The following is a 13,735-nucleotide window of genomic DNA, read 5'->3' as shown; positions in this document are numbered from 1 at the left end:
GCCTGTGTGGCAGTGTAGCTTAGAGGGAATGGTGACACATACCCCCCCCCCAAAAAAAAACAACAAACCAAACACACCCTTGTTTTTGCTTTGCCAGAATATTAGATAGCTTTTTTTTTTAAATGTGTGAAGAAAAAGAAAAGTTTTACAAAATCATTTCTTCTGGTAGAGTGTAGTCTATCATTCATCTTAATTGTTCTTCACCTTTCATTCGTCACATTATGAGCTTCTTCTGACAGTAGCAATAAGTCACAAAACCTCTACTAGAAAGCTTTGAGGAATAAAGTTTAGGGACGCTGAACAAACCTAGCATTGTAATAATATTTTTAATCTTCCTGATTTTGTCTTTTACACCCTAATCCAGATATGTTCAACATACAGTGTACTTATTTTGTTAAAAGCTGAATACCGCATAGACTAGGAGCTAAAAATGACTATCTACGTTCTTTGTTAGCTTGATGAAAGACAAGTACCCATGCTGATGCAGCTTGAAAGACACCTAAATCAGATATTATCTTGGTAGTCATAAAGTTAATATGACTTCTATTATTCTTTGACTAAATATGTTATGTTTTGTTATATTTAATTCTAAGTTAAAAATAAACTACCTCTCAGCAACATAGTGACAATCTAAAAAGGAAATGCTTTTTTCTGTATATTGTAAATTGTGCTGTAAAATGTAACAATGGTGGGAAAAATGTAGATACACTATAGAAAATGCACAAAACCCAGTAAATGCCTTCTGCAAAACCCTGCCAATAAAAGTCTAAAAGACACTGGTTTAGAGTTTATGTGGTTTTTTAACAATACTGGCTAAGTTTGCAAACTTACCAGTCACTACCAGATAATCAACAGGGAATAAAAGATTTAGCTTATACTTCTGATCCTACTACTTGAATGTCCTCAGCTTAATGCTCTAGTGACAGCAATTTTGCCCCTAAAATCTAATACAATTGTGCCTTTCATAAGCAGTACGTCTTCGCTCTCAGCCTGAAAAAAAGGCTTCTTGAGAAATACTTGGTTATTATTTCATCTGGAAATTCAGTAAGACAGGCACATTTCCTTTAAACTCTCCTCCTAGCTATACTTGAAGAATCTCACAAATGAACTACTGTAGGTGAAAGACTGTTGAGAATTACTTCAAAAGAATTAGGATTATGCCATATATACTATATAGTGAAATTTACTACCCCCATTGGAAACCAGACAACGGGTCTGATCTAAAGCACACTGAAGTCTCTCAGAGTCTTTTCTACTTCAGTGAGCTTTGTATCAGGTTGTAAATGAGCAAAGCGCAGGGGACTTGGTAGGGGAATAGAATCTTTTCCTCAAATCCTAGACAAAACAAGAGAGACCCATGCAGCCACTTAGCACATTATGTTGCAGTCAGTCTTTGCCTGCTACATCAGGGGGCCATCATGTACTGCATACCCCCTTTAGGTCAGGAGTTCTGAAAATTACAACACTCTTTTATTTCTTCTTTGTTTCTAGCTTTTCAAAGTCCAGACTGACCTTAGGTAATTCCAGGTGACACCTTATGCTTTAGGGATTACAGAAGCCCTAATGAAGACTCAAGTTGTACTGTTGGGGTCAGGTATATTCTATTTTCTAAACAATAATGCACAGATCTGTAGTATTTTACTGTCCTTATTTGTATTCAGTCAGCTATCAAATAAGAATCTTTAAAAGCAATGTTTACAAAATCATGCAATATTGCAGTATTTACCTGACCCCTTCTGAATGGCCTTAATCCCCAAAGGAAGGGTATAACACCAGCTATATAGTTCATGTTAGAGAAGTACATGAATCAAGGGATAAGGACTCTAGTCATTAGATCCTACAAAACAAGCTTAAAAGGTAAGGCTTAGCAGTGGGTAGCAGAGGAAACAAAAAGTTCCTGCTCTTTTACACTGGAGGATCAAGTCTGGCTTTCCAGGCTTTTTCCTGGACGGGGATAAACTGTGTGCCTTCTGCAGTCTGAACTGAACACATTTAACAAACTTCTTTTTCACAAACCCTTCATAGACTATTTACATGAAACAGGTATTAACAACAATCAAACAGGAAAACAAGCACTTCTGAAGAATATGAAATCTCTGACTTCTCTAATTTAGTTTCCTAAAAGCCACTATGGAACACTTGGACACCTAGTAGGAATAAGAAGAGATTACGTCAGCAAGCTTGATGGAGGGCCTTCTGTTGTCCTCAGAAGCTCTTGTCTTCCATTGCCTTTCCTGGGCTTTTGTTTAGCCTTTAAATGAATAATGAAGCTGAGGTATAAATTTACTGCCCTGGAAAAAGCTTTAGGGGGAAAGAAGGGATGAGGTGGGGGCAAGTGCTCCTTTGTCACATCTACAGCAGGTCTGTGTCCCTCCAGCCATAGAGAAGCCCACACCGCCTGGCTGCAGGAGTTGGTGCTAGGACACAGAAGGAACAGCCCTGCATCCCCTGGCCCTAGAAGCTGAGCTGGAGCAGCCCCATGCTGCCCAGGCATATGAGGGCCTCACCTGCCTTGAGAATTCAAAGACCCCTGCTGCTCCTGATATGCCCCTGTACCTGGCTCCTATGACCCAAGAGCACATGTCTGCTCCTGCTGGCCTTCTCTTGCTGTGTCCCTGCACCCAGCTCCTATGGCCTGGGAGAGTGAATGTCTGTATATGCTGTAAGGTAGCACCAGGGGTTGATGCCCCTCTCATCTCCTAAATATGCTACTGTGATAAAGTGATATTTATTCAAAGGGCTTAAAATTTAGTCTTTCTTCTCTTTTCTATTTTATTTGCTGCTGTTAAGCACACCATATTTGAGTTAAATGCCCCATTAATTATTGGAAGAAAATATCTGTTTATTAAGATTCAGCAGACTTATTCTTTTAATGAAGGGACAAGAAAACTCACAATATACTTTTGAAATCTCCAGTAACTTCTCTAATTTAAACAGGGAACAAAAGCCCAACATTCCTAAGAGGAGGCACCTCAAAACCATTTTAAAAACAATGACAGCAAAAAACCCCCAGGCTTTCTTCATACATACTAAAGAAACAAAAAATGATACAAGTCTATATTTTCTCCTTTGTAGTTCACCTTTTAAAGTGACCTGAATTCCACAGAAGCAGTACTGCAATTTGTTCCATTACCAAGTTATATCTGATGAGACCCATCCAAGTCTCCCAGCTTTACTTTAGTTCTGTCTGTTCAGGCTGACAAAAGTGCACTTCTTTGCTGGCATAAGCAATAATTGCAAAGAATCTCAATAGGGAAACTGTGCCAAACTGGCAGAGTTGAGAATTAGAAGAAACTTTGTCTGTGAGAATTGGACTTGTTTGTCCTACCAATTTTGTTCTAAAATGCTGGAAGTATCGTGTGTTTCTGTGTCACATGGTGGAGGGATTCCTTCTGTTTTTAGTATTCAGAGAAATATCTAGAAATAAGTAGCATTAAGTGCAAGAGTCCTGCAGAGACTTCTCCAGCTGGGAAAATGGTCACTGTGACCCAAAGCTTTAGTGTCAGGGGTGATATATTTAAAGCAAAAGAAACAACTGGAACATCAGCCACGCTCCAGAATAATGTTGGACTCCATTACCTTTCTCCACATAAATTCCTCAGTCATTTTTTTCACTGACTAATGCACTACAAATATGCTGGGAAAATTTTGCTTCAGGGCCTGCTCCAAAGCTCCCTGACTTCAATGCGCTTTTGATCAGCATCTCTTGCACCTATTACAGGTTAAAATAATCATATAACGTATTTTAAACAACCAGTCCTTCTGAAATCTTTCATATATTTTGAAGGATTTCAGGACTGAATTTCAGATATTGTACAAAACAGGCTTTACTCCATTTGTTAGGAACAAAACACGCTTGTCTCTTGTATTTTACACACACAGGTTTAAAGATATATCAGAAAATGATGAATAATCTGTTTTATATATTTTTCAGTAATAATGCTAAATGTCATGGTCTAGTAGAGCATGAAATCTGCCTTAACAGCTAGCAACCAGGAGGGATTTAAGTTCTCAGCTGCATTATTTGCCTTGCAAGCCATCTAGAAACAAGTCTCACAAACTTGTGCATGCCGTAATTCAAAACTTGAAGAGATTCAGTTTAAATTCTAGTATTGCCACAGATCCATGAATATTACAGTTCTTAACAATAATATATAACTATCTGGCCACAAAGCACTAACTTATAAATAAGAAAAATTTTGAGGGGCCTTGATGCTTTTTATTCTCCTTAAATTTTTAAGGGTCCACTCCTGCAGTTCTCCCTCACACTGAGAAATACTTCCTCAGCAGAGTAGTTCTACTGACTTCTGAAGGATTCCTCTCATGAGTAAGCACTTCTTAATGTAAGGACTGAAGACCTGTGCTCTAAAGGAGTGGTTTTAAAAACTGCGGTGCACACACAATTCTGATTGAAATCAGAGAGAGCTTAGCACATTGCTCAGCACATTGAAAATCAGGACCTATGCAACATGGAGCTTTAAAAACCTTCCGCAATGCATGGAATTATTCAGTAACAGCAATAAAAATTATGTATGTGAAGGACTTTAATATTTGCTGCTTACATCTGAGTACTGGGGAGAACAAAGCAAGCTGTGCAGTATAGCTTTGAATAGCTTGGCCTTATAAAAAAAATCACATTAAAAAAAACAAACACATAAGGCCTCATTTTCCATTGCTTCGTATCTTGTGTGGTCATTTGTGATACACAGATTTTAAAGCCAGGAGGGACCACTTGGTTATGTAGCCACAAAGTGAATGTGAAACAGTCACATTCTGATTTAGTAAAATCTTATACCTATTTTGCACAGGTGCCAATGCCTAAACAAGGCAATGTGAATGTAAATCAACGTCAATAATTGTGGTATCTGCAACTCTAGTAAAAATATAAATAAGAATAAAAAAAAGCCTTCTGAAAGGTTTTTACAAGTTCCTATTCTTTTGTGGAAATCTGAATTTTAATACCACATAGTAGAATCTAGATAGCTGTAAGAAAAAGAAAGTAAGTGCTACAAGTAAGTATTACAATTGTTCTTCCCTACATCTATTTACTAGTACATTAACTGTTCCATAAACTAGACCTTCATAATTATGTCACACTTAAAATAAAGTGATTTGGTTAAATGCACAGTCAGCCAGTACAAATCTCGCATTAGCCATAGCTAAATGAAAACAGCAATGAGATAGTGGGCTTTTTGCTTATCTGTGTAATTTTCCTCTTCCACACTTTTTATCATTTATGGGCCTTCTACAGCTGAGAGCAGCCTTCAACTGTCATTTTTCACAGGGGCAGATATATAGATGCTGTCCTGCCCAAACAGCCCTATGGGAATGATGCTCAGGAAGTAATCAAGGTACAGCAGACACGTAAAAACGCACCCAAAGATACTGTCTAGGCTGACAGCTCTATTACAGAGAACTTCGTTAAGGGAAAGAAGTCACCTCATCAAACCAAAGATGATCCTTTTCTTTCTTATCAGTGCCACAAACCAGCAATGACTGGGGCTAGGGGAGGGAAGGGAAGAGGGAGTCAAACCATGACATAATCACAAGAGAGAGGTAGCTTCAGCTGATGTGGGCAGAAACCTGCATCCTCCCTGTTTCCCCGCAGGGAAGCTTTGAGATGATTTCCCTCCCCCTCACCAGGTGATGGTGATAATTTTTCTTAACTACAAGCAGATTAGCCGAAACTTGTCCAATTCCACCTTCTGTTTTTTGAAGATCCAGGGTTATTGTAGGGCCCCTCTACATGTGCAGGTAAAGTGTAATGGGATCTAATGTGTGATCCACATAATCGTGCCACCTGCCATGCCACACCGGCACACTGACAGGAGTCATGATTGTAGGACTGCACATTAGATCCCATTGCGCCTTATTGCTGGACTTCCTCCAAACCAGCAAGGAGCAAACTTCTGCAGTTGGAAGTCCCCCCAGCTGAGGACCTCCAAGCCCTGGGGGTTTCATGCACCCCTGGGGCAGCTGTGCCGCCCACCTGCCAGGATCTAGCTGGGTTCTGGTACCCAGCATCTGCAGCTGCAGGACTCTGGGTCCCTGTGTTGCTGGGACCCAGATGTGGCTGTTGGGGCTGAGAGTCTCCTTAGCTGCAGGACTCCTAGCCCCAGCTGGGCATGATGCACTGCTATGGCTGGGAGCCCCCCCACCTGACAGGACTCCCAGCTGTAGGGGAGACCCTGCTACACATGCAAGTTAAAGCTCAATAGCAACCAGCTATGAAGCCAGTATGCATTTCTGAAATCTAACTTTATAGCTGGTTGGAGGTTTTTATGGTGCAATAGCTACTTTGCACATGTAGCTGGTCTCAAGGTAACTGGGCAATTAACCAGTTAATTGCATGATACCTGTAAAATGAAGAGGGGGCTTCAGAAGTCCCCTGAGGGGAAGAAGGGGATAGTGAATGCTTTATTTATTAGAATGAAGGAAAGTAGACACCTTTCTTATTGGTTATATTCCTCTCCTTTAACTGTCTTATGTGCCATTTGTGCTCATAGGCCTATGAGCTACAGGATAGTGTCATATAGCTCCAAGCAATAAATTGTCACCCATTCTAGTACTGTTATATCACAATATAACTATGAAACAGCAGCAGCAAGTAAACAATAGCAATGAGACCTTTTTCTTACATGCTGGCTTTCCAACTTCTCAGCTTGAAAAGCTGGGGGGGGGGGGGGGGTTGTAGCAGGAGGGAGGCAGGCCACCGATTTAGTATCTTCAGATTTCCAGAACTTAGAGACTTCACAAGGGCTAAGGTATATTCTAATGGTCAGTAACATTTGAAATAGTGCTAGCATTCTTATTTCAGATACGTACTTGAGAAACAGACAGTTACCTCATAAACTCTAGGCAAACATGTCTCCTGGGTCCACACCCCTTTCACACACTCCTGGGACCTCACACACTGGTCACTGCACCATCCACACTGCATGAAAGTAGGTGCAGAGAGACACTGACTGCAGGATTTAAAGTGATCACAGCCTGGTCCATTGAGTGGAATCTTGGTTATCTATTGATAAGAAAATGATACATAGATTTTTGTAAATATGTAGCAAAGAGATATCCATATGTATGCGAAATATTGTGATATTACCCAGCTTTTAAATGGGCATATTATGGTTCTAGTGTAGCTTAGTTTCCTAATTAGGAAATCTGATAAGTAATTTAACTGGCACATTCCTAAACTCACTGGGGAAAAAAACCCCAAGGCATGCTGATAATATCATTCCAAACACTGTTATTTACGGGATTAGAACTGGCAAAGAAGGTTGTTGTCTACAAAAGCCCATACTTCTGTCAATCAGTTAGTTTCTAATGTGGACATGCATGCATTTGCAACCTTTTCAAAATGGGAACCTTTCAAAAGGGCAGAGTTCTAATCACTGTGTATGAACGAGCTGAGAACGATTCAGAAATAGAACTGCTCCAACTTTAACCCTGGATGAAGCACATAATAATCATAACCTGTCAGCTGCTGCCCTTTTGAAATATTCTCCCTCTGCAAGGGTTCCAACCTGTGTGTCCATGCCTGCCACCCTGCCCTACCTTCTGGGCTGATTGACCTGGACAGAACTTCAGCAAAACACTTGTTTTCTACTCTAAATTGTGTATGAAGGGCCGTATTAAAACAAAAAGATTTAGGCATATACAATATGATTTAGGCAGATGTTATGCACATATTTATCCAAAATTGTGCTCTGAAGAACACCTCCTCTGTGGCTACCTAGCCTTAGAGTTGCCTAAAACTCATAAGTCACAATTCATAAGGGCACAAGGCCAGCAAAATTAGAGAAACCAAAACTCCAGTTAAGACAGGGGAGTCCTGGATTCCAGTCCTGATTCCCAGGATTATTATGGGTCTTTGCCCCAAAGCTGTTTAATATAAAATACAGAACAAGTGATGGAAGCACTGACCAGAACTTATGACTCCCCATTCCAAGTTAAGTGCCTTGACCACTGGGCTGCAGGCTCATGACCCATCTTGCTTGCTCATTTCCTGGCCTCCTTAATCTTGCATTCTTTTTTGCACAGTAGCACAGTTTCAACCAGAACAGTGGAGACAGCCTCCTCTAACCTAGGCAATAGCCTTTGGGCAGCTTTTTGAGAGGATGCTTTGAATTCACCTCCTGCAAAAGTATTGTAACCACCAGGCTGTTATGTAAAAGATGGGTAGCCACTCCAATGCCCACTCAACGTCTGAAAAGAAAACAATGACTCCTGCTCTGTTATTTGAAAGAAAAATGGTAGCTCAGATGAAGACTCTGGATCCCCAGTGGATGGAAATGTCTGACTGAAGCCCAGACTCAGGTGCTTCTCTGAAGAGGAAATGCAAGTTTACACTCATTCCAGTGCTTAGTATTTTCTACTGGCTAAGTCTTGGTGCATCTCCACTCAGCATCTGGATTCATGTATTTTTGTCTGAGGTACTTAACTCTTTCCATACACTCTACAGGGCAGTGTTTCCCAACCTTTTTCAGCACAAGTCACACTTACATTAATAAAAATTTTCCACAGCACATCTGTTAAACAATTTCCCATCCTCATACCTATTGTAGCTTATTGCTATGGCAAAATTGTGCGGCACACCTGTTCATTTCTGATGGCACACTTTTGTGCTGCAGCACACTGGTTGGTAAACACTGCTATAGGGAGCCTGCCTCTAGGGCCAGATAAGTTACAGTTAGGCATTGCGGTGCCTGACTTCACGCCACCTAAGTCTTTATTGGATTCAGGCCTAACTTACTGGAAAAGTCATTGAACTTCAATGACCCTCAGTTTACTCAACGGTAAAATGCAGGCACTTCTTACTTCACCTGTAAGAATGTCAGACTTAAATCTGTAACACACGTTAAGCAGAAATGCTCCGTAAATGCTCGCTATTTACATCTGTCATAAATGCATAGTTGTTACATTATACATTTAAACTTCTTTTGGTTGTATTTTATTTTAAGGTTACATTTATAACGAGTTCTTTAAAAAAATCAGTAAATGATTAGAAGTTTTAATTAGCACTTTATTAAATTTTTATGGACTCTAATACAATTCAAAAGGTTAAGGGACTATTTATAACTGTAGCTAACCATCATCTAAAAACTTTTTTTGTGCTTAGAACCATCAATAACACATACTACTCAAAAGAGTAAACTATTATAACATCTATAAATAATCTATTAACTGCTTATGAACTATTTATAAATGTAACCTTAGTATTAATTATGGACCTGATTTTAAACAGACACTAACATACACATGTGCAAATGCATTCATGCACAAACACATGCACATACATATACACAGGCCATTTAAATAGCATTATATGTTCCAATACAAGTCAACAAAAGCCAGGAAGTTCTAAAGACCATTCTTTCCTTAAGCCATTGTGTGTTTTTCTTTACAAGAACTTGAATTAAGGACAGGGTGTCAACTTTAAATTTGCAAATTTCCCGGCTTTTGTCAGTTTGTATCATGAGTCTCACATTATTTTACTGTTTTAATATTAATTTGCTATTTTTTTTAATATTAAAAAATACACTTGAGGAAACACACAAAACACCCAAAGGATTAGACAGGCTGCAAAGGATGTAAGGCATGAGAATTTAAAATACCGTTTTGACTAACTACTTTTGTAAGGATGTTGTTATGAGTGCAGGTTTACATAGCACAATGAGTGCTTAGGTTAGGAACTACTTACCTTCCTTCCAGTTACTACCAGGGTATAACCATCTGCTACTAATGAATGTTCAATAATAACTTGTGGAGAGACTGGGTGGGAGTCTAGGTGAAAACTCACATATGGTGCTGTAGGTTCTGAACGGGAAATCACTATCTGAAAAAGAAATACATTATTTAAATCAACAGGCTGTATGTGACTTGTCTATATACCGCACAGTGCTTCCAGCATACCACTATTTCTCCATGTTGTAGTAAAAGGGCTAACCCATGCTACTGCACTAATTACTTTAAGACCCCTTGTGAACTGATTAAACCCTTATCCAAATTGCTTAAACACAGCAAAATCACGAGTTTCTGAAAGATATCTGAAGTATATTTCATGTATTACTTTACGTAGGAACCATCTTTGCTTTATAATCTTTGAATTTCAGATGTTTATAAATCAACTGCAAAAATCCAGTATTTAATGAATCAGTCTCATTGCATTTAAAAGAAATGTAATTTCATTAGCAATGTGGATTTAAAAGAATGTTAAACCAGAGTGTTTCTTTCTTTGAAAATGATTTGTTCTATATATTATTTATTTACACATTTGGAAACAATTTTGTATGCCTGTTAAACTTCAACATTTTGTTAAATATTTTGCTCCATAGAAACAATGCCATTAAAACAAATGTGAAAATAGTATGTAGAGAACAGAAAAGAAAAAAGCAAGGATTTCATTGTCATCACCATTTCTCTATTGTTTCAGGTGTGACATCATTTTACAGAAAGACTAAGAAACAGTCACTGAGTTGAGATATGAGGATCTTATTGTTTATAGCAGTAATTCCCAAGCAAATAGTCCATAGTGGTCTCTGAGCCCATTGTAAATAGTCTACAATTGACCTGTGGATAACACAGGGTCCTGCGCATTTTCATAGTGGTTTCAGTCAAGTTTAAGGATGTGGTTACATCGTGATCTGTGAGAAAGGTTGAGTGTTGACAGTGATCCAGAAAGTTTGCAAATTTAGTGCTATAAGGGATTAATCAGTTCAATGAGGATATATTTGCATAGGAAGCTATGAAAGAATTTCCGAAGTTTAGAAAGGAGGCAGGCTCTCTGAGTATGTTGCAGAGGTAGGTAAGATCTTCCCAGAATAAGACTACATGTGGATTTGAGGTTTGATTCCCTCTACCAGACTCATGCCCATTTGTCTTTATTGTTTATTTCTGATCTGGTGCTAGGCAGCTACAGATACAGTGTTAATTACAGGGTAGTAATTAACTACTGTAATTTCCAAGGTATGCAGGTGGCTAAAGATGTGGATAGTAAGGTCTTCATAAGACCTTACGTACCTAATTCCTGCTGATTCAATGGAATTAAACTATTGAGTGCCTCTGAATATTCTGTTACGAACATCTGCCCCTGATCCTGTGAACAGTTATAGCCGCAATGCACAGTGCTAGCTATATGAATTAATACAAGCTCTGCTCTGGACAATTAAACATGGCCATATTGCTTCCAGTGCCTGAAATAGTTTACTAAGAGTGCTTAGATAGCTCTACACTCACTGGATTGTACCATATAGGTATACTGTTAGTTACTTCATTGCAATGAGTAACCCCATTGATTTCGATGGGACACGTCACAGTAGCAAACTTACACACGCACCTAAGGACTTGACAGGATCAAAGTCAATGTTTAATACAAAGATTTTGCAGGATCAAAACCATATTTAAATAAGAGTTGAATTAAAATGTAATGACATGATGCTATGAGGGCTGAGAACTGTTTACACAAAGGACAACTAGGAAGTTGCTCATTTTCCAAAAAGTCATACTGTGTTTTATTTAAGAGATTTAGCATATCAGAGAGAAAGTAAGATTCGTTGGATTTCATTGCTTAAAACAGTTAATTAAAAATAATTTAAAATTTCTTTGTTTAAAACAATCATGGAAAGAGCTGATGTACAACACATTGACTTTTTGCCTGCAATAAAGTTCTTCTGTTTGCTAAACTAATATTAAGTGAACCAGGACACTGGTTTATAGAATTTCACTGGCTTTCCACACTGCCAATGTCTTTCAGTAATATGGCTGACCCCAAAACCAAGCTTAGAAATGTCTATTTGCTGTAATTCAAAACTTAAATAAAATATATGCCCAGATAACTCATGGTGATAAGTGCTTCGCACCCTGTGGATGTCTAGGCTTCAGGGCTGCAAAAAAAAAAAAAAAAAGCAGGTTTCCTTTAAGATAAACATCTTTTTTGGTAATGTGTTACTATCCTGGTTTGCACAGAAAAATGCAGTTCTTAGAAATCAATAAGGTTTGATCATTTTTCAGAGACAGAGAACGATGATCTTTGTATATTAGGGGATTAGCTCTATTTCTATATTCAAGATGAAGAAAAAAATAGAATGAATTGCAAAACTGTATGGACAAGCTTGATTAATGCTGCTTTATGAGGAGAGGTAGCACCACAGCTGCAAATACCTTTTTAGTTGATCATTAGCCGTGTCTCCTCTTGAATGCCCACTGCTATAAAATGCTAAGAATTCTTTTCTATCATTAATCCAGGCTTCCTCTTATTGCCAAACATTCTTTCTGATTGAGCAACAGTGTTAACCCTTTAAATACTTCAGGGTTATATCTGTTAGACAATGCAAAAATATAGATTCCATTCTATGATTCTAGATAACTATTTGGAACTTAATAGACTCAACAATCTATTTTTTTTGTGAGAATAATATGTGTATCACCTGCTGTCAGCCTCAGTAAAGGGGTTATGACATGGTGATGTGTATCGGGTTTGCAGGAGTTATAATCCCCAGCTCCAAACTCCTAAGAAACGTCCGCGGAGATTTTCGGGGACACGTTTTTTCGGACCTCAGATGCCCATCTTCGGTTCCAGGAGGGCGGCGAGAGGAACCTCCGGGGCACAATCAGCTTCCCCCGTTAAGCTATGTAGATCTCTACAAGCAGTCTACAATCAACAGTAACAGGTATACTAGGAGTCTGTGGGCACGTCCACACATACAGGCATGTGAGCTTGCAGCAGCTCAAATAGGAGCAGCACAAATTTGAGCCGGGAATTTTTGCCTCAGCGCATGTGCCCAGATATGCACTCTGGTGTGAGTCAAGTCGTGCCACTTGGGGCAAATAACCCTGCCCAGCTCCTCATGGATCTGCAGCCATGGGGACCTAGAGGCTGGGGCCAGCACAAGTGCTGGCCCCAGCAATATAAAAATCTTCCTTGTGCTGGTCCCAGAAGTATAAAAACCTGCCTTGCTGAGCAACTCAGGGCTACTTGATCTCAGCAGCTTCTAAGGCCTGGCCACTTGGTATCTGGGGACACTACCCCTTGTGCCAGCTGGACTGCTGAAGCAACCCAGCCTGGAGTGGCCCCTGCACCCTCTCTACCCACTGCAGCAGTCTGACAGTGGGGGCTGCTGTCTGGCTGTGACTTGCTGCCACAGCATCCACCCCCTTGGACCTGTGGCCCCAAGACTGCACCCCTGCCAGACCTAGATGGGGTGCCCCCACTCTGCCATCTGGACAGCTATCGCCCAGAATATGTACTTCTTGTGGTGGCCCACTTTAAACTGTCAAAGTGTGTCTTCTTGGCCCCAAATGGTCAAGAGGTCAGCCAGCTTGTCTAATGGCTTTGGAGCTGGTGCCATCTGTGCTACCTGTCACCAGGCTGGGCCAGCTCGGTATGGTATGGTATGGTATGGCGCAGGGCCATGTGGTTTCAGGCAGCACTGAGACTTACAAGGACCGCATGTGGTGCCATGCTGGGTCCTGTGTGCATGGGCCCGACATGCTGTTGGGTTTGGCCAGTTCCATGAAGGCAGGATCCGGCGCGGTGCAACATGCGGTCCCCATGAGTGGGGCTGGGTCTTGGGTGACAGCTCGAGTGGCCCTGGTGTTGCCTGAAGCTGCATGGCCCCATGCTGTGCTGTGCCAAGCCATCCTGGCCCTGTAACAGGCGCACAGGCTCTGAGATGACAGGGGCCATGCTGTGCCACTGGGGAGTTCTGGCCACAGCAAGCCCTGAGTGCCCTATGGC

At 40.2% G+C, this 13,735-nt stretch overlaps 1 protein-coding gene across 1 annotated transcript in view; it reads right to left on the bottom strand.

Moving 5' to 3' along the window:
* MET (MET proto-oncogene, receptor tyrosine kinase) overlaps positions 1–13,735 on the bottom strand; it is a 104,759-nt gene that overhangs the window by 53,122 nt on the left and 37,902 nt on the right. Inside the window, exons 4-5 of the mRNA XM_019543413.1 lie at positions 9,701–9,835; positions 6,845–7,018 (exon numbers count right to left, since the gene is read on the bottom strand). Coding sequence (XP_019398958.1) covers positions 6,845–7,018; positions 9,701–9,835 — 309 coding nt within the window. The remainder of the gene's footprint in view (positions 1–6,844; positions 7,019–9,700; positions 9,836–13,735) is intronic.

The sequence above is a fragment of the Crocodylus porosus genome, unplaced genomic scaffold (assembly GCF_001723895.1).
Source record: "Crocodylus porosus isolate Cpor-Errol unplaced genomic scaffold, CroPor_comp1, whole genome shotgun sequence".
Taxonomy (NCBI): Eukaryota; Metazoa; Chordata; order Crocodylia; family Crocodylidae; genus Crocodylus; species Crocodylus porosus.
This window is presented reverse-complemented; position numbering and strand designations above follow the sequence as displayed.